General features: G+C 35.6%; 1 protein-coding gene across 1 annotated transcript in view; it reads left to right on the top strand.

The window, feature by feature from the left end:
- The window catches only part of LOC150092621 (protein lap4-like), a 737,075-nt gene that overhangs the window by 173,694 nt on the left and 541,909 nt on the right, over positions 1-21,472 (top strand). The window contains exon 9 of the mRNA XM_090414245.1: positions 18,441-18,507. Coding sequence (XP_090270371.1) covers positions 18,441-18,507 — 67 coding nt within the window. The remainder of the gene's footprint in view (positions 1-18,440; positions 18,508-21,472) is intronic.

Here is a 21,472-nt window from a genome sequence, read left to right as displayed (position 1 = left end):
AATATCAGTTGCTTCCTGAATGCAGAACCTGTAGAAGAATAAAATGCTTGCTATTCAGGCACAGCTTTTAGTGAAGGTGACAGTTTAAATTTCAAAATACATAACAGAATTAACATGCCTGGTATATTGGAGCCTGTTAAATAAATCTATATAGAATAAGAGGGCAGTTAGCCAAAACATTAAACTAGCATTATACAAGACAGTGCTGAACCCATTTTAATTTATGAATCTCAGAATTGGGTTAAAAATAAAGCAATTGATTAGAGACTAGAAACAATGTATGAGAATTCTGAGAAAAGTTGAGTGAAAATGGTATCAATGCAGAATCTATTAAAAAATGAAGGTATTACAAAGGCACTTAACATTGTTAGCATTTCATAATGAAAGCTGAGCTAATTTAGTAAGTATGGTTATATTACTGAAGAGGAAAGGCTAATAAAACAGGTGTTTGATTCCAGGAAAAAAAAAATCCAATGGATGACTAAGAGTTAGGTGAATTGATGTAGTGAAGTGCCTAAGAAGACTGAAATGTTAATGTTGATCGCATTGGAAACCTGACAAATCAGATTAATTTGGAAGAACATTGTTAATACTACATTAGTAATAATGCAAATATAATTATGTAGTACTATATGCTATTTTAGGGTACCTATCAGGAATTTGATTCTGCCAAAAGTTTTCCTATGATTTATTATTTAATATCTAGTTTAGTATTTTTACATTTTTTTTTTCTGTATTCTCTCAGCACACATGCTGACTTCCTTTCCAAGAACATTCTGTCTTTCTTGCAAAAACTGTTATTTGAACCTCTTTTACCATGCAGTTACCGATTCTTTTGTCATTGCAAACAGCTTCACATGTTTCTCTGACTAATTGTTTTACTCAGATTTTGCTACTGGGCTTAGTTCTTGTTTTCATTTTTTTCATTAATATTTTAAGCCTATTTTGAGTGTGGATGTGTTATTTGAAGCTCCTGCAAAATGGGTGATTTTTTTTATTTATTGTTTTTTTTTAAGATTAATTAAATTTTTAGCATCGTTGTTTTTACATGATTATTGGATTTAGTGCATTTATTAATATTTATTGACATATTGTTAAATTAAATTAGCTTTTAAAAATGGCACCAAAAACCTAGATAAAATAAAGCAGCATCAAAAAAAGAATAACATAGATTCAGGAGGTAAGAACCTTTGCTCCCACTGAACAGAACCATCATATTGATAACACAGATGAAGAAAAATTGACACATGAAATTTCCAGATTGAAAGGAATTATTACAGTTGACCAGAGATCAAGGAGTAGCCATAGTATTCAACTAAATACGAGGCTAATCTTCTTGAATGGCAGGCAGTTTCAAGTAGAGTGATGTGGGCAAATATCAGAATGGGGAACTGAACAGTGAGACATATTTGTGCCTATAGTCCCACAGAAGGTTCTACTAAGGTAGAAGTGGAGGAATTTTTTGAGGCTTTAGAGAAAGCAACTAACACAATGAAAAATGAAAAGTTGGTCCTTGTTGGAGAGCCAAATAGCAAAGTAGGAAATGATTGTCAGATATACAAAAATATTTTGGGAAAATTTGGAGAAAAGAACCAAGCTAATAATAATGGCAAATACCTGTTGGATTTCTGCTCAGGACATGGACTGGTTATTACTAACACCATTTTCCTACATAAAAATGTGCACAAATTCACATGGAGAGAAGAGGCAGGGAATAAGAAAAGTCTCATTGACTATGTTATTGTTGATAGTGATGTTTTCTCCCTGGTGCAGGACATCAGAGTGTACAGAGGATTTGAAATTGGAAGTGATCACTATTTAGTCTTGAGTGGGATAAAATTGAATTTCATATTGAAAAGAATAACATGTAAGAAAGTTTTAAAGCGAATAAAAGTTGAGGCAGCTCTCAGATGTGAACTGTAGACTAAAATACACAAAGATTATTGAAGAAAAAATGAAAGAGTTTGAGAGCAAGAACCGAACATTGAAGATTCAGTGGCAACCCCTGTAAAAAAAACACTGATTGATTCAGTCAGAGAGGCATGTGGTGAGGTGTGTACAAGGATACAAAAATTAGAATTCCATGGTGGACACAGGAAGTTAAAGAGGCAGTGAAGGAAAAGAAGAAAGCATATCAATAGTTCCTGTCAAATAAGTCAACTTGTGCTCTTAGAGAATACAGAGACAAATGTAAGAAAGCTAAACATTGTGTAAAACTAGCTAAACACCATGTCACAAACATTATGCAAGATAAAATAAAAGTTTGTGAACAGGAAAAAAAAACGATTTGGAGATTCAGTGGCAAGCCCTGAAGAAAACATTGATGGATTCAGCCAGAGAGGCATGTGGTGAGATTGTCTGCAAGGATAGAAAAATCAGAATTTCATGGTGGACACAGGAAGTTAAAGAGGCAGTGAAGGAAAAGAAGAAAGCATATCAAAAGTTCCTGGCAAATAAGCTTGTGCTCTTAGAGAATACAGAGACAAATGCAAGAAAGCTAAACACTGTGTGAAACTAGCTAAACAAAAGTCATGGGAAGACTGTGGTAAGAACATAGAAAATAAATATCAAGGAGGTGGGAAGATATTCTGGAGGTTGTTGAAGAAGCTCAGAAATGGAGGAAAGAGTGCTGTAAAAGGAATTAGAGATGATAACGATAACATCAAAGCTCTGACCCTTCTGTCGCAGATTACACCATTCACTGTAATACCTGTATCTTGGTTTTGATTTTTATTTACCCCCCCCCCCCCCCCAATGTTTATTTTGTGCAAAGAAGAGTTTTAGCCTCTGTATAAAATTTTGTCTTAGCGAATCTTTGCCTACTAAAACAATCTCGAGCTAGATGTCCTATTTTATCACAGCTAAAGCATCTTGGGGGTTGTCTGTTATTTTCTCTTGCTACCTCCGTCCGATGACAAAGGCGAGTTAATATGGCCATTAGTCGATAATTCCGTTAGTTTCTGTATAACTAAATCTAATTTCTCAAGCATCGGTCTTTGCAGTTTCTCAACTTCCATGTGAATCAATTCAGATGTCCTTTCTTCCTGAAAGGAAGAGCTCTCCTGATTTGTTTTAGAGGCTGTTGCCAACTTATTGATTACAGTATCTAGGCGATCCAAGACAGGCCTTTGTGATATTTCCATTTCCTGTTTAATGAGCAAGCGAACTTTGCCAAGACTAGGAGTGTTAGTGGATAATTGGCAAACTGTCTCGGTTCTGCCCTCTCTCTCTCGTTTCTCCCTGCTCTCTGTTTTTCCCCTTTTTCTAGATGTTCTTCCTTAAGATTCTGACCGTTGATGTTATCTTTCTCTTCTCTTATGTTAACAGATCCTACTGTGGCTGTGGGACATATGTTGTCAAGTAGCTGTTCTCTCTCTCTCACTGCTTTATAACATGCATCTAAGTTTGATATCTCCTTTTCCGAATGCACTTTCTCTTAACTCTATTCTTAAACCTGTTCTAAAGTGTTGGAAGACTGCCCAATTGAGATGGTGTTGGTCAGTGCTAGAGACACTTAGTGTGTTGGCAAGGGCCAACATATGATTATAATAATCCGTTACACCTTCCTTGTCTCTCTGCACTATCTTCTGAAGCTTCCACAAGTTGGGTTTAACACTTCTCACCCCCGAGAATCAAGATATTAGAGCATCTTTAAAAGTGTTATAATTTCGGGTTTCTTTTAGAACTGGTGAGGTGTAAAAGTAGGTTTTAGCCTTTCCAACTAGCTTGCTGCATAGCAGAATAAGCAGTTGGGATTCACTCCATCGACCAGTTCTTAATTCCACAATATATTCAAAGAATGCTAATACGTCATCAGATTCTTCTCCGAAAAACTGGGGAAAAACCTGTTGCGGATTAATAGTTCTAAAACATTCTGAATCATTAATCTCCGAAAAAGTTGCAAAGTCAATATTCTCTGAGCTTACTGGGATAGACATTCTTGCACTTAGTTTATCATGCTACAATTATTATCAATTCAGATTTTCTGTCACAAAACAATATAAAAAAAAGTTTTTTTTTTTTTTTTTGCCTGATATAAGGTCAATACCGACTCAGTGATTCCCGATTACTAAATTTTGATTTTTACGGGGCTAATCACATCCTGCCGACTGCGCCATTTTGTTGTGTCGTTATCTATGGAAATTATCGTTCTGTATACCTGTTATACTTCTCTTATCAATATCACCCTTACTTTGCAGTCGTCCTATGTGTTTGCTTAGATTCTGGTCCTGTCTCCTTTTCAGGCATAAACAAATTTATATTTATAGAGCTGCACCAGCCTATGTCCTATTATAGATTAATATACTACTCAGAGAGACAATACCAGTAATCCTACACATATATAGATACTAATTGCTTCTATCAGTCGTGGCCAAATTTTATCTAACGTTTCATCTCCCTCCTGCCTTACGTTCATACTTTTGTAAGTGGTGAGTTGATGCTCAACATCAGGCAAGACTCAATTTTAAGAGAGAATACGTGTTTATTATCAACCTTATATACAACATACAATATTACCTAGATACACTTTCAATAGGTTAAATCACACATATCAATGCTAAGTTAAAGATAATAACTCATTCTAAGAACTGCCCAGTGCATGCATTAAACCAATATCTAGCAAGGTACCAACCGTAGCTTTCAACAATACAATTCTTCTAGCATTCCTATAAATTGGGGTTACTAAGTTAACTTAACTTCAATCTAAGTTCTAACCATAACCCACATAATACATGTATATGGTCCTAAATTCCTTCTAACAATTCGTCTAATTCAATTCGACAACTGGACATCAGGTTGCACCTTATTGCATTAATCACTTGAGTTCTCTAATTAGTAATGTCCTAGCATGAAACAATTTTCACATTAATCTTCTTCCTACAAACTAGTTCTGAGTTCTATAATAAAGTTTTACATTACCCTCGCTGAGTATGGAATAGGTCTGCTGGTCTGTACTGCCTTTGGTGTTCCCGAGAACTGGATCCTTTCTCGTGCAGTGTTAGATTTCTGCTGGATAGGTCTTCCCTCATACGCATTATGGCTACTTCATTTCTGGAGATTATTCGGGGGACTTCTACGAGCTTACAAGTGCTTGCTAGGAAAGCGTCCGCCTACTTGCGCTGGAATTCCTTCTGCTGTATTTCGAGTAGACTACTTCATTTTTCCCACCGACACATACCTCTGCCTATCGCACGACCTGGAACCACTCCTTGATCAAAGGAGCCCACAACCAACAGTCCGGAAAAAAAAAAAGCCTTGTATGTCCATGTGCAATCACTTATATTTTCTTTGCACAGCACCCTCTTTTTTTTTTTTTTTTTTTCTGGACCTCCTACATGGCGCTATGCCATTCTCGTCCTCATGATGATCTCAGCATTTTCGCTATGGCAGATTTCTCGGAACTGCTTATGCACTTCGCCTTCTGTGTATCAAGAAGCCTCGGGCTTTACGCCAGCAAGTATTAGACCTTTGGACCTACTCTTATAAGTCGTCCAGTGGAATATTCTTATTTAAGCTAATTTTAACTGAATGATATAATACAAATGATTTCCTGTTCACTTAACAAATTTTTGAATAATATACCACTTTAATACAAAGCTATACCTCATCACCCTTTATAATTAATACATTCTTATGTGGTTTTAACTAAATGCAAGCCTTTCCTTTCATTAAATTTGTAGTTATTCTGTTGAGCCCTGAATGATTTGTTCATGTTCTGAATCAAAATTCATTTGAGGTGCAACACCAGGCATGCAATAAGGAATACATATTCATACTTGAATTAAAAAAAGCCATCGAAAGGCAGCTGGAGTAGATGATATTTGACCAGAATGCTCAAGAATGGAGGTATAAAAGTCTTACAGTGCATAGTTCAGAATGCCTGGACAGAGGGACGAATTCCAGATGATTGGAGTAGAGCTCTCATAGTACCCATATATAAAAAGAGAAATAAAACTGAATGTGACAATTGCAGAGGTATTTCTCTAATGTGTGTACCTGGTAAGATTTATGCCAGTATACATGAGAAACGGTTGAGAAGAATTCTGGAAGAGATGCTTTGTGAAGAAAAAGCTGAATTCAAGCTTTACGACAAATAGTTGAGAAGTCATGGGAATATAACAAAGATCTGCATTTAAGTTTTGTAGATCTGCGAAAAGCATATGACAAGGTGCCAAGAGAGAAGCTATTCAAATCACTATTATATGATGTCAGTGGGACTTTATATCATGCAATACTTAGTCTTTATTTGAGTTGTAAGTCTGCAGTTAGAATTGAAGAAGTACAGGAAGATGGGTTAATCTTAAATCTGGTGTCAGACAAGGATGTAAGTTATCCCAGGTTATTCATAATCTATATGGATCGCATTATCAAATAAAATGGTATTAAACCTAATATCAAAATTAGAGATGTTAATTTCAACTTTTTTCTTTATGTAGATGATGTTATACTTCTAAATAAATGCTATAAGTCTGCAAGATTTGCTGACTAAATTGTATAACTGTTGTAATAGATAAGGTCAGCAATAACAAGACAATGACAATAGGTAGAAACAGTGAAAATATCAACTGCATTGTGAATGGAGAACCTATAGAACAAGTAAAACATTTCAGCTACTTAGGCATGATATTTAGTGAAGATGGTAAATTAAATATTGAAATAGACTGAATAAATTTATATGGAATAAGAGAAAAATTAGTCAAAACACTAAATTAGCTCTATACAAGATAGTGTTCAAACCAATTTTAACTTATGGATTTGAGAGTTGGGTTAGAAGTAAAACACGTGATCAAAGACCACAGATATGAGAGTCCTGAGAAAGATTAGAAGCATGAACAGATGGCATCGATGGCAATATCATATTAAAAACCTGTGGAACAAGTAGGACATTTCAGCTACTTGGGCACAATTTTTAGTGAAGATGGTAAATTAAATGTGGAAATAGACAACAGAAACAACAAAGCTGGTATGGTAGAAAGTCATTTGAATAAATTCATATGGAATAAGAGAGAAATTAGTCGGAACACTAAATTAGTTGTATACTAGACAGTGTTCAAACCAGTTTTAACTTATGGATCTGAGATCTGAGAAGTAAAACACTTGACCAAAGACTAGAGACTGCAGATATGAGAGTCCTGAGAAAGATTATAGGCATGAACAGATGGCATCAATGGCAATATCATATTAAAAACGAGGATATTAGGAAAGAACTTGACATTGTCCGTATCCAGGAATGCGTTAGTAGAGCTAATCTCAGGTGGTATGGTCACTTAAACAGAATGGGTAATTAAAGATTAGCAAAACAAGCGTTCTCTGCCAGGTTGGCAGGAAAATGACCCAGAGGAAGACCAAGATATAGGTGGATTGATACGGTACAAAGTGCCTTAGACGATACAAATATAAGATCTGATAATGGAGTCTTGACAAGTAACAGACTGATTTGGAGGAAAATTGTAGATAGGAAGTTAGTAATGATGTAAATTTTTCCCGCCAAGTACCCTCAAGGGGTTACTTAACAGGAATTTGATGATTATGAAAGATAGAAATATAGGATCTGACAATGTTGGAGTCTTGACAGATTGATTTGGAAGAAAATTGTAGATAGGAAGTTAGACACCCCTTGAGGGTACACGTTTGGAATTTGACGACGAACACCAAGGAGTTAGAAAAAATTCAAACCCTTACAAAAATTCAGGATAAGAAATTTATTTCATATTGTGTCCCCCCCCCCACTTAAGATGGGTTGAGCCCTTCTAAAGATGGATTAAGTATGTATTTTAAGACTGTAGATCCGTGTATATTCACAAGGCCAGTTTGCCTGTTTTAAGAGACAAAAACCAGTGTTTTGGGGTGAAAAAAATTCTCTACCTCTGTATGAGACCAACTAACTTGCCTTTAGTCGAAAGAGATCAGATAAAGGTTCCTCATGTCATGGATGGAAATCGAACAAAGGACTTCATCTATACCGACTGAGCTACAGAGGCTCTAGAATAAGAAATATAAGGAGAATAATGATTGGCTGGAAATCATAGAAGTTGGTAAGTTATCAATTAATAATAATAAGGCATGTCACTTTCAGTGTGAGAAAAGTTGGTTGTCATTGAATTCTTTCATTGTTATCATATTTAAGGTATTTTGTAAGTTTCTGGTGTAATTATTTTTGATGCCAGTATTATCCATCCAAAGATCTGTAAAGTAATCCAAGAATTCTTTTAGATCTATTTCACAATTTATATTTGCAGTTTCTTTTATATCTGCATTCATGTGTTTTAGTATTTTGTATGCACTGGGTCTTATTTTGTATGTGTAATTTTCTAGATATGATATAAATTTTTCCCAGCTTTCTCTGTGTCTCTTTCTGGTTTCTCTTTTGGCTATTGCTCATCTTTTTTTATATTTTATTCATCTTCTTGTTTTTTACTACTTAACCATCTTTTAAAAGTCAGTTTTTTATTTTCAATTATTGTTTTTACTCATAGACAGGCTTATACGTTGGTTATGCATTATTAAATCACTTAAGGAATTGAACAACGTAGATACGAATATAAATTAAATTACACTTTAATAAATATTTCCGATATTTCGGCAACGTCACATTGCCATCTTCAAAAGGAACTTACAAAAAATGGCACGTGCACGTAGGCACTACAACACAGTAACTGAGAATGAAGAGATGAAGCTATTGTTCAGTCCTGATAGTGCCCTCTAGCAGGCTAAGTAGGTGTTCTTGGCCATTGGGCTGATGGTCTGCTGATGTTAGCCTTCCAAATTTGGGGCAGTCGCATACAACCAAATTTGTTGAGGTTTGGAGAGTAGGCTGATTTCATAAACAATCTTTCGAATTTGTATTTGCTACGGTGTATTATTGTAGCTTTCTTCCACCGTATTCTGTGGCGTGTATCCAGAGCATGGTCTGCAAGACCAGAATGGCTGTACTTGTGAAAATGGATGTAGTCCTTGTGTTCAGAAATTCTGATATTCGTTGTCCTGCCTGTTTGGCCAAAGTAACACAGTTTACAGCTGCAAGGGACGTGGTATACACCAGGTAGGTCTAGGGGAAGTGGTTGGTCTTTCGTGGAGCAGATAAGGGATGCCAATTTTTCTGTATGGCCTGTAACAGGAGGACAGGTCATGTTTTTTTTAAGATTTTGGTAATTTTTTCCAAGGTGCCTCGGATGTAGGGAATGGTGATGGATTTAGAGTAATTCTTGTTGTGGAGGGGGGGGGGGGGCAGTGGTTTGTAGGTTTTAATATTTTTTGGATTTTTTTTGGGGATAGCCATTGGCTGAGAAAGTGTTGAGGATGTGATTTAGTTCAGTGTTTAGGGCCAAGTCATTAGAAAAGATTATTTTAGTCCTGTTGTATAGTGTTTTCACCACTCCATGTTGTTGTGAGGGCAGGGGGGGGAGATTGATACACCCATACAGGCAGATACATTTGTTGGTGAATGTATCTGCTTGTATGGGTGGGTTTTCTATAAACTGAGAAAACCAAGGTTCCGTCAGGCTGGTGGGTGACTAGTGTGTCTAGGAAAGGGAGGCTGTTGTTTTCCTCTTTTTCCAGGGTGAACTTGATTCTGGGGTGTTGGTTGTTTAAGTGTGTTAAGGAGGAGAGGAGTGTTTCAGAGCCATATGGCCAAATAGCGAACACATCATCAACATAGCGAAGCCATATGGTTGGTTTTTGTGGGGCAGAGGCTAACGCTTTTTCTTCAAAGGTCTCCATAAAGAAATTGGCCAAGGATGGGGAGAGTGGTGAACCCATGACTGTCCCCTCTATTTGTTTGTAGAATTTTCCCAGCCAAATGAAATAGCCTGAGTTCATTGTGAACTGAAATATGGCTGAAATATCGGGAGAAAATTTAGCTTGGATTAGCTCTAAAGTTTCCTTGGGACATTTGTGAATAAGGAGGAGACGTCAAAGCTGACCATTATGTCAGTATGTTGGAGTGTAAGGTTTTCTATGCTGGCTTTGAAGTGGGCTGAGTTTTTTTTGTGTGATGGGGTGTTGCGAATATAGTGTGTGAGCTCTTTGGCCAAATGTTTAGCTAATTTGTATGTGGGGGAATCAATGCCATCCACTATGGGACGTAATGGCACATTTTCTTTATGTATTTTTGAGCGTCCGTAAATACTGGGGGGGGGGTATAGAGTTAAACTTCTTTAATCTGTTGATAACTTCTACAGGCCAAGAAGTGACTTTCTTAAGGAGCCTGTGAAGTTTTTTAATTTGTGAGTTGGGGGGATTGTATTCCGTATGGAGCTAATTAGCCCTATCTAATAGAAGAGCATTAAGCTTACCCGTGTAGTCCTTTTGGTTAAGTACTACAGTTGCATTTCCCTTATCCCCTTTGGTGATAACTAATTCTTTATTATTCCTCATTTCTTGCACAGCTTTATATTCCTTGTTGGATATGTTGGTTTTTGGTGGTCTTGCTTTGGAGAGGACACAAGTTACATCCAGTCTTACACTGTTGGCCATTTGATGTGCAAAGTGGCAGATTCTGCGTTCAATCTGGATCATAATATCCTCACTAGGTATTTTTCTGGGAGCAATGCCGATGTTGTGGCCACGTGAAAGCGTGTCGAGTGCTTCAGGGTGACTGAAGAAAGGTAGATTACGGTGTTGGTAGGAAGTTTTGGATTGACGGTAGAGTTCTTTTTTAATTTTTCGAATGTTTTCATCTGTCAGCGTCGTATTTTTTCAAATTCTTTGTCTGCAGCAGTACACGAGACGTCATATAAAATTGACCAAAGCTCATGATTTAAAGCGCACGAAAGCTCTTCTTCGAAGGCACAAATAGCTTTGTTAATGTCCGCTAAGAGAAACCGCGTGGTGGTGATTTGTTCGCGAAGCAACGCATAGCTGGCGCGGTTATATATATGGAGAGCTTTTTGTGAAACAAAACGGTGCTTGAATTTTACACAGTTCGGGATTACCTGATTATCCGTGCAGCGTTTTAGGAAAGTTAGATGATTTAATTGTCTAGACAACTTCATTTTACCGTATTGGCAGGCCTTCCGTGCGATCGCATCTCCGTGGATGATGTTAATTCTCATAGACAGGCTTATATGTTGGTTATGCATTATTAAATTACTTAAGGAATTGAACAACGTAGATATGAATATAAATCAAATTACACTTTAATAAATATTTCCGATATTTCGGCAACGTCACGTTGCCATCTTCAAAAGGAACTTGCAAAAAAAGGCACGTGCACGTAGGCACTACAACACAGTAACTGAGAATGAAGTTATTGTTCTCCTAAAAGTCCTGATGGTGCCCTCTAGCGGGCTAAGTAGGTGTTCTTGGCCGTTGGGCTGAAGGTCTGCTGATGTAAGCCTCCCAAATTTGGGGCAGTCACATACAACCAAATTTATTGAGGTTTGGAGAGTTTCTTAGGGCTGAGGCTGATTCTATAAATAGTCTTTCGAATTTGTATTTCGTAGGGTGTATTGGTGTGGCTTTCTTCCACTGTATTCTGTGGCATGTATCCAGAGCATGGTCCACAAGACCAGAATGGCTGTACTTGTGAAGACGGATGTATTCTTGTGTTCAGAATTCTGTACTTGTGTTCAGAAATTCTGATATTTGGAAAAAAAGAGGAAAACAACAGCCTCTCTTTCCTAGACACACTAGTCACCCGCCAGCCTGATGAAACCTTGGTTTTCTCAGTTTATAGAAAACCCACCCATACAGGCAGATTCATTCACCAACAATTTCCCCCCCCCTCCCCCCTCACAACAATATGGAGTGGTGAAAACACTATACAACAGGGCTAAACTAATCTGTTCTAACAACATGGCCCTAAACACTGAACTAAATCACATCCTCAACACTCTCAGCCAATGGCTACCCCCTGAAAAAAATCCGAAAAATATTAAAATCTACAAACCACAGCCGCCCTTCCCCCTCCACAACAAAGATTGCTCTAAATCCATCACCATTCCTTACATCCGAGGCACCTCGGAAAAAATTACGAAAATCTTAAAAAAACATGACCTATCCTCCTCTTACAGGCCATACAGAAAATTGGCATCTCTTATCCGCTCCACGAAAGATCTACCTTGTGTATACCAGGTCTCTTGCAGCTGTAAACTGTCTTATTTTGGCCAAACAGGCAGGACAACAAATATCAGAATTTCTGAACACAAGGACTACATCCGTTTTCACAAGTACAGCCATTCTGGTCTTGCAGACCATGCTCTGGATACATGCCACAGAATACGGTGGAAGAAAGCTACAATAATACACCGTAGCAAATACAAATTCGAAAGACTATTTATGGAATCAGCCTCAGCCCTAAGAAACTCTCCAAACCTCAACAAATTTGGTTGTATGCGAATGCCCCAAATTTGGGAGGCTTACATCAGCAGACCTTCAGCCCAACGGCCAAGAACACCTACTTAGCCCGCTGGAGGGCACCATCAGGACTGAACAATAGCTTCATCTCTTCATTCTCAGTTACTGTGTTGTAGTGCCTACGTGCACGTGCCTTTTTTTATAAGTTCCTTTTGAAGATGGCAACGTGACAAAGTTGCTGAAATATTGGAAATATTTATTAAAGTGTAATTTAGGTTATATTCTTATCTATGTTGTTCAATTCCTTAAGTGATTTAATAATTATTGTTTTTATTTCATTGTCCCATATATGTAATTTTTATTTTTATGATATTTTTTGTGTGTTCTTAGACTTTCATATACTGCTGATGCGATAATTTCTTTTTTATTATTCCATTCTTTCTCAAATGTCCTTTTTGTCCTTTTATTGTATTTTTTCTAAGTAGTTATTAAACCTCTGTTGGTATGTAAATTTCTTATGCTTGAATCATTTAGTTGTCTTATTTTGTAATTAAGTTTGTTTTTCTAGTTTATTTTTTGTAGCCAGTTTGGTGGAAATCTTAGTTTTGCCTGTACTAAATAGTGATCTGTGTCAATTTCTAGTTCTTTTCTAACTTTAACGTCTAGGAAGAGGTTTGCTGCTTTTTCATTTGCTATAAAGTAGTCTGTTTTTGATTTTTGTCCTCTTGCACACCACGTATATTTATGTATATTTTTATGTTTGTAAAATGTATTCATTATTTTTAAATTATTATATATTGTATAATCAATGAGTTGCTTTCCATTTTTGTTTACTGTTGGTTGTCCTAATTTTTGTATATTATTGTTAATTTTTTTCATTCCTATTCTTGCATTAAGATTTCCAGCTATAATTATATGGTTTGTTTTATTTAATTTTTCATATATTCCTTGCAACTCTTTGTAAAATTAATCGTTTTCTTCTTCTTTTCCTTCTTCAGGGGCATACACTCCAATAACTATTAAATTTTCTTTAATTTTAATCGCACTTCTAATATTCTTTCATTCCAGTATGTATAATGAATTATTTTTGCTTTAATTAATTGATTTATGGATCCAAATCATCACACCAGCTTTTGCATGTGTTTGTTTGTCCACTCCACTATATATGATATTGTAGTTAGCTTTTTCTTTTGTTCCTTTAAGTTTCTTTTTTGTTTCTGTAAGAACTGCAATTTCTATATTTTTGTCATTTAGTAGACTGAGTTTTTTTTTTTTTTTTTTGTAGACGGTGATAATACTCTTATTTTGGCCTTCTCTGACTTCTAATTGCATCAGTCTTGATTGTTCCTTTGTCATCAAACTTGTTTTGCAATATTAACCCTCTCATTCTGTTGAAGTGACTTCTTCACCTTAGATTAGTTCTGTTCACATTCTTGAAAATGCTAACAGTATTAGGTTCTTTCCTAATATCTTTATTTTTAATGAGTCTGCCAATGATGCCACCTCTTCACTCTAATATTTTTCAGAATTCTCATATCTGTGGTCTTTAGTTTCTGATCATTTGTTTTACTATTAAACCAGCTCAGATTTGTACGTTGAAATTGGTTCAAATGCTGTATTTTATACAGCTAGTTTAGTGTTTTGACTAACTTTTATCTAATGAGAATTATTCTGTTATTTATTTCGTTATCTAATTTTTCATCTTCATTAAACCTTGCGATTAAATAGCTGAAATATGTTGCTTGTTTTGCAGGTTTTCCAAACAGGATGCAGTCGATATTTTCCAAGCTCCTGTTTTGTTTTCATAAGTTTATTACTTAATTACTGATTTTAATGCCATCTTTGCTATATCAGTTATTCAATTTAGTTAAAGAATCCTGTAGACTTGTACACCATACTTGAGAGCAATATTTCCTCTAATCTGTGCATGTGTGCACATCGCTCAAATAGGGAATGCACATGCCATGTGAACTATATGCACACAACTTTTTTGCTTTCAGAATTTCTAATTTACAGTCAATAATTTTTGAACATACTGTCTTCTCTTCTGTCTAAGACAGGTTGAGTCTCCTCTTGAGCAGGAACTTCCAGTCTTCTCTATTCCTTGCTGTTCGAAAATGTTTCTTATATGTTCTGCATCCCGAGATGTTGTTATTATTATTACATAGCACCTCCAGGGAGTCCAAAGACTCATCTAGGGAGGGCACCTACTCCAAAACTTTCCATCTCCACCACTCAATCCACCAACTACTACTACGTTCAACATCTACATCAATGCCATCTTTATTATTAATTTCTTATTCAATGTTTCGTATACAAAATTAATTTCTTATTAATTTCAGCCAGTAATTCTTGGTCTTTCAGGTCTTCTTTTTTCAGTTGGAAAAGTATTGATTAGGACGTTAGGAAGTCTGTCTGCATCCATGCATACAGTGTGTCCAAACCATCTCAGTTGTTGTGTTCTAATTTTTTCTATTATTGTCTTTTTATACAATAATTCTTGTCTGACTGTGCTGTTTGTTTTCTTTTCTTTCCAACTTGTTCTATTTATTTTTCTTAAGCATTTCATTTCAAATGCCAACAGTTTTTTCTTCTCTCTTTTCTTAACTGTCCATGCTTCTGTTCCATAGATGACTGTTGGTATAATTATTGCTTCATATAATTTGATTTTGGCTTGCTTATATATCTTGTTTGTTTTCCAGATTTTCTATAATTTTCCATTGGTGGTCCATCCTATTGCTATTCTGTGTTTGATTGTTTTGAGTTCATCTATTGTTTTGTTAGTTTTGATCCAAGATATATGAAGTTCTCTACTTGTTCTATTTGTTCTCCGTTTAGGGTGGCTGAGATGGTAGTTCCGTTCCTCCCTATTTTCATCACTTTTGTCTTTTGTATAATTATTGTCATGTCATATGTTTTACAGGTTTCATTTAGCTTGTTTATCAACTTTTGTAGTTCATTTGGAGTTCTTGCAATAAGGACGAGATCATCTGCATATTTGATATTATTTATGTTTAAACCATTGACATTGATTCCAGGCTCATTGTCTATTGCTTTCTTTACAACTTCTTCTAGATATATGTTGAATAGGCACGGGGATAATGGGCATCCTTGCATTACTCCTTTTTGGATCTCTATGGGTTCTGTTGTGAGTGTGTCCTTTTTAATTATTGCATTTGTCTTAGAGTAATATTTTATCAGAAACTGTATTATATATTTGTCTATTGCTTTTTCTAGTAGAATTTTAAGAAGGATTTCTCTGTTGATGCTATTGAAAGCTTGTTTAAAGTCCACATAACAACAATATAGTTCTTTATGGTCTTCCCAGCTGAACTCTGCTAGTTTGTGCAATGTGAAAATTTGGTCTATTGCTGAATAGTTTTCTCAGAAACCAGCTTGTTCTATGCATATCATTTCTTCATAGGTGTTTTTTAATCTATTTTGTATAATTCTTACGAATGTTTTATAGGTGTGGGAGAGTAAATTGATTAGTGTATGTGTGTAATTTCTGCAGTCTCTTGTCTCCTTCCTTGTATATTGGGATGATCTTTCCAGTTCTCCAGTCATCTGGGATCTCTCCTGTTTGTAGTATTTTATTGAATAGGGTTGTTAAATATTCTATTGATATGCTACCTCCATATGACCACAGTTCAGTAGGGATAGTATCAATGCCTGGTGCTTTATTGTTTTTCATCTGTTTTATTGCTTATCTAATTTCTTCTTGTGAAATTTTTGGGTGGTCATTATTTTCTTCTATTGTTGGCATTGTAGTTTTGTTTCCTTGGCAGAAGATAGTCTTAAAATGGTTTGACCAGATTTTTCTTATCTTCAATATTCCTTGTTTGAGTCATCTTGTTGTTTATCATTGTTATTGCTTTTGCTGAGAATTCCTTTGTAATTTCTCTTGCAGTATCATGGAAGACTTTTAGGTTGTTTTGTTGGTATGCTTCTTGGCATTTCTTAACTTTTTCTTCTAACCATTTTCTTTGGCTTTTTTGCATAGGTTATCAACTTTATTTTTTAGTGCTCTGTATTTAGAAATTAATTATGTAATAAATCATATTTTTATTTACTAATTTCCCCAATGTCTCCACTTCAATACTCTGACCCAGCATTTTCCAAATGGTGGGTCACGACCTGGCACTGGGTCATGATAGTCAAATGCCAGGTCGCCTAAAAAACTCTCGAAAACCTAGGTGTTTCGTTTTTGGGTTTTCTTTTTTTCACAAAACTCTGAAATACAAGTAAATAGCATTTTAATAGGGACTAATGAATAAATTTAATTAACAGAGATGATAAACGCGCTCCATCTGCATCGCCATTTCAGTCTCTTTGTTCATGGTAAAGTAGCTCAACTAATGGCGAGGCTGCACGGCGGCAACCGCACCACCAGCCGAATTGTTTGGCGGTCTCGCGTTTGTTTTACTCGCCTGCCACATACTCGTTTTGCTTGTTCAGTTTGAGTTAAGCATCAAGAGAGAGCGTTTTTTTTTTTGTATTTACTGATTACGTAAATGCTTCCCTTTAGTATTGGCCTTACTCTTTTCTCAAAATCCCCCCCCCCCCTTTAACATTTCTATATTTTTGGTTTTATTTCTTACTCTACCCAGATCTTAAACAAGTCCATGTTTTCCTTTTTCGTTATTTTAGCTGCCTTCTATGATGACTGTTAAAATTTCTACAGTTCTTCCTCAGATTTCTTTCTGATATCAAGATTTTATCAGACCTTCTTTGTGACCAGACACAAATAATTCTTATCCAATTTTGAAATTTGTCTACATCTTGCCACTTGAAATTCCCTGCCATGAAAAACTGTATTTTCACAGAATGTTGACCATTATATTTACTTTTTCCTTTTCTTGATCTCTGCTGCTGGAACATATCTTATATCCTCATTGAGCAATATTTCATCTTTTTTTAACTTAGTTTCACTAATGCCATTTATGTCAACATGATGCCTCTCTTATTTTCTTCTGAGAGTTCCACTATTTTATCAGTGAATCTTATGTTGATGCTGCCTGTCTTCAGTTCTGATATCAAGATTTTATCAGTAGCTAACTTATTGTTCGTTCTTGTCTCCTGACGAAAACACTGGGGCATTGTTTAACCAGATGCCCCAGCCATCACAACATTACATTCTCTTTTAGTACCATCATGTTTGTTCTGATTTATACAGAATACAGATGTGTTGGCTAAATTCCAAGTGGCCTGTCCATTCATTGTTTGTTTAGTATATATTTGAGTAGATGCCTAATGGTGGGGGTGCATCAAGAGAATGCGAGGAGTGGACTTATTGAAGCTATGGTCAGTTCTTCACTTTCCTTACAGGATAAAGAATATGGAGATCTGCTCTTAGTTATCTAGCTTTGACCCTTAAGTCATCTTTGAGAGTTGGATAGTAATAATAATAGTTGTCCCACTAGAGACAACCGATAAGTGACTAATGATTGACTGTGACATTGATGCCACCTGTTCAGTCATATTAAAAAATAAATATTAGAACAAACATGAAACATTACAATTTTAGAATGTGACAGTTCTTTAAAGTAGTATGATCATTTGAAAAATAGAAGAGGAAAGTTTAGCAATACATGTGTTTTTTTTTATACCAGGATGGCAGGAAAGAAATGAAGTGAAAGAGCAGGATTTACAATGGATTGATGCAGCTGTAGTGAATTAGAGGACAGAAATATAAGATCGATCAAAATTGGAGACTTGTAAAATAACAGATTTATTTTGAAGAAAGTTATTTATCGGAATTAGTAATGTAAATTTATTTATGCAGAACTATCATACTTCTTGATGGTACATATTAGGAATTGACGATGAATTGGGTTTTTTTGGCAGGTTATAAGCCAATAACCAATAATAATGAAACAGCAGTAAAAAAAAGAAAGAAAACAAACATTATTTTTTTTTATTCATAAACTAATGTTGTTATAATTGTTACTCAGATGTAGATAATTATTATTATTTTTTTAATCAAAATGGGTTCCTCAGGATGCTTTAGCATAAACTGCTTAACTGAACATTAATGTAAAACAAAATGCTACTTTTTTATTTGAATTTCTTAATTATTGTATTTAATTTTTCTAATATTTCTACTAAAATTATAACTCGGACTTTTTTTTCCCCTACAGATTACAGTATCTTCCGTTAACTATCACAGCACTGAATTTAAAAGCACTTTGGCTGTCAGAAAACCAGGTAAAGTAAAACGTTCAGACATTGTTTGATATTACAAAATCTTTGTGTCCTTGCATAGATGCAGGCATTTACGTGCATACACTTGTTGTGAACAGAAAGATCATCATCATCAAATTCCTGACATGTACCCTCAAGGGGTGTACAGTATATGACAGTACTATATGAAAAATTTACATCATTACTAACTTCCTATCTACAATTTTCCTCCAAATCAGTCTGTTACTTGTCAAGACTCCAACATTATCAGACTTATATTTCTATCGTCTAAGGCACTTTGTACCGTATTAATCCACCTATATCTTGGTGTTCCTCTGGGTCGTTTTCCTGCCAACCTGACAGAGAACACTTGTTTTGCTAATCTTTCCTTTCCCATTCTGTTAAAGTGACCATACCACCTGAGATTAGCTCTGCTAATGCATTCCTGGATGCTAACAATGTCAAGTTCTTTCCTAATATCCTTGTTTTTAATATGATATTACCATTGATGCCATCTGTTCACGCCCCTAATCTTTCTCAGGACTCTCACACCTGCAGTCTCTAGTCTTTGGTCAAGTATTTTACTTCTGACCCAGCTCTCAGATCCATAAGTTAAAACTGGTTTGAACACTGTCTTGTATACAGCTAATTTAGTGTTCCGACTTATTGCTCTCTTATTCCATATGAATTTATTTAATGGACTTCCTACCATACCAGCTTTGTTTATTCTGTTGTCTATTTCCATATTTAATTTACCATCTTCAGTAAAAATCGTGCCTAAGTAGCTGAAATGTTTTACTTGTTCCACAGGTTCCCCGTTCAGAACACAGTTGACACTTTCAACAATTCTACCTATTTTCATTGTCTTTATAATGCTGACCTTCATACCATATCTATTACAACAGTTATTCAATTTAGTCAGAGAATCTTGCAAACGTGTAGTGGATTTATTTAGAAGTATAACATTGTCCGCATAAAGCAAAGAGCTGACATTAACATCTCCAATTCTGATATCCTGTTTAATACCACTTTCTTTCATAATGTGATCCATATAGATAATGAATAACAGAGGGGATAATGTACATCCTTGTCTGACACCAGATTTAACATTAAACCATCTCCCTGTACTTCCTTCAATTCTAACTGCTGACTTGCATCTCAAATACAGACTAAGTATTGCTTGATATAATGCCCCATCGAGACCATATAACTGTAGTGTATTGAATAGCTTCTCTCTTGGCACCTTGTCATATGCCTTTTCCAGATCAACAAAGCTTAAATACAGATCTTTGTTATATTCCCATGCTTTTTAACTAATTGTCGTAAAGTGAAGATCTGATCCTGACAGCCTTTATTTGGCCTGAATCCCCTTTCGGGGTCATCAGAATTCAAGGAGAATTGTCCTACCAGTCTAGAACACAAGGGGGGGGGGCTGTAGTAAGATATAAAATAATAAGTATAGGATATTATATTATGGTATTGACACTCAGGGAAAGTAAGGAGTAGCGATAGCATTCAACACAAAACATTAACAAAAACTGCTTGATTTGCAGATTCCAATTAGAGTTATGTGGACAAACTTCAAAATGGAGAGAGGGACAATCAAACTTATCTGTGCCTATGGTCCCACAGAAGATTCTCCTAAGGAAGAATTGGTGGAATTTTTCAAGTCTAATATTAGAGTAGGCAGCTGAAATAAGGAAAATGTAAAAAGTGATCCATATTGATGATCTAAACCAGCGACCGCCAAAGTGGTTGATATCGACCCCCAGGGGTGTCGATATAACATTGTTAGGTGTCGATTCAGGCTCAGGGGTTGATAGAAAAATATAAGACATCATTGTACGGGTAATATTTAATTCGGTTAACTTGGATTACCTCCATCCTGAATGACAACGCAATTAAGAGTGAATCGTGGGAACAGTGACATGAATAGGACCTGTAAGATGGACTAAGGTCATGAAAATAGTTACAGAGGCCAATCAAGTAGGCCAAAAATTATGTATTTACCAATAAACAGATGTTGGTGGTTCCCACGCGGCAGGAGCGAGATTGCAACACGTGCACGGTTGCTTATTTACTTATACTTGCACGTATTCTAACCCAGTCTTATTTTTGCGCATCGACATACAAGTGAGTGTTAATGTTCTAAAATTCATCAACATACATATTAGGTAATATTAAAATTATGTAATAGTAAAATAGAGGGGGTCTATAAAAAGTCAAAAAAAACTCTTGAAGCGGTCGACAGTCAAAGAAGTTTGGCGACCCCTGATCTAAACAGTAGGAAATGAATCCCACATATATTAACATTTTGGGAAAATTTGGAGAAAATGACATAGCTAATAATATTCATTGAAAGTTTTTTCACTTGGTTATATATAATAGTCGGTTGTATTATATATAAATTAAATATAAATTAAATTATATATAAATTAAAGATATCAAAAAATTTATTCTTGGTATCTTTAATTTATAGGAAAAATTATATTCTTGGTTTCATCCTTTATCTAAGTATAAGCAAACAAAGTTTGCACATGAAGTACCTTCATGACTGGGCTACTTGTATGTAGAGGCTAATGGTTTTACATTAGTTGTCTTAGCATCCCATAATGCATAGTATTATGTGAAGGACCACTGCCCAAACCAGTTTCAATCTTTATTGAAGTGAAAATGTAAAGGGATGATTATCATTGGCCTAGAGTGGTTAGTATAGGGGTGCAAGAGAGTCTGATAGAAGAAAGAAGGACAGATAGCTAGTAAGAGAGATAGAGAAAAGGCCTTAGCTCTTTTATATCATCATATAGCCAAAGGCCATCAATTTTTCTTTTTCACCAATTTCATATAGATGAACAGCCAAAAGACCAATTGAAACTAAAGTGCAAAGATGACTGATACCCAGGTGGTTAGCCTTATGTGAATTAACCACTTTGAGTTGGCCTTTTCTGCCTGGGATTGCTCTCCAAGCATCCTTGAAATTGACTATAAG

Source organism: Typopeltis vanoorti, chromosome 25 (genome assembly GCF_054136105.1).
Source record: "Typopeltis vanoorti isolate ZY-2024b chromosome 25, IOZ_Tvanoo_1.0, whole genome shotgun sequence".
Classification (NCBI taxonomy): Eukaryota; Metazoa; Arthropoda; class Arachnida; order Uropygi; family Thelyphonidae; genus Typopeltis; species Typopeltis vanoorti.
The sequence above is the reverse complement of the archived record's forward strand: the minus strand, read 5'-3'. Positions and strand labels throughout refer to the sequence as shown.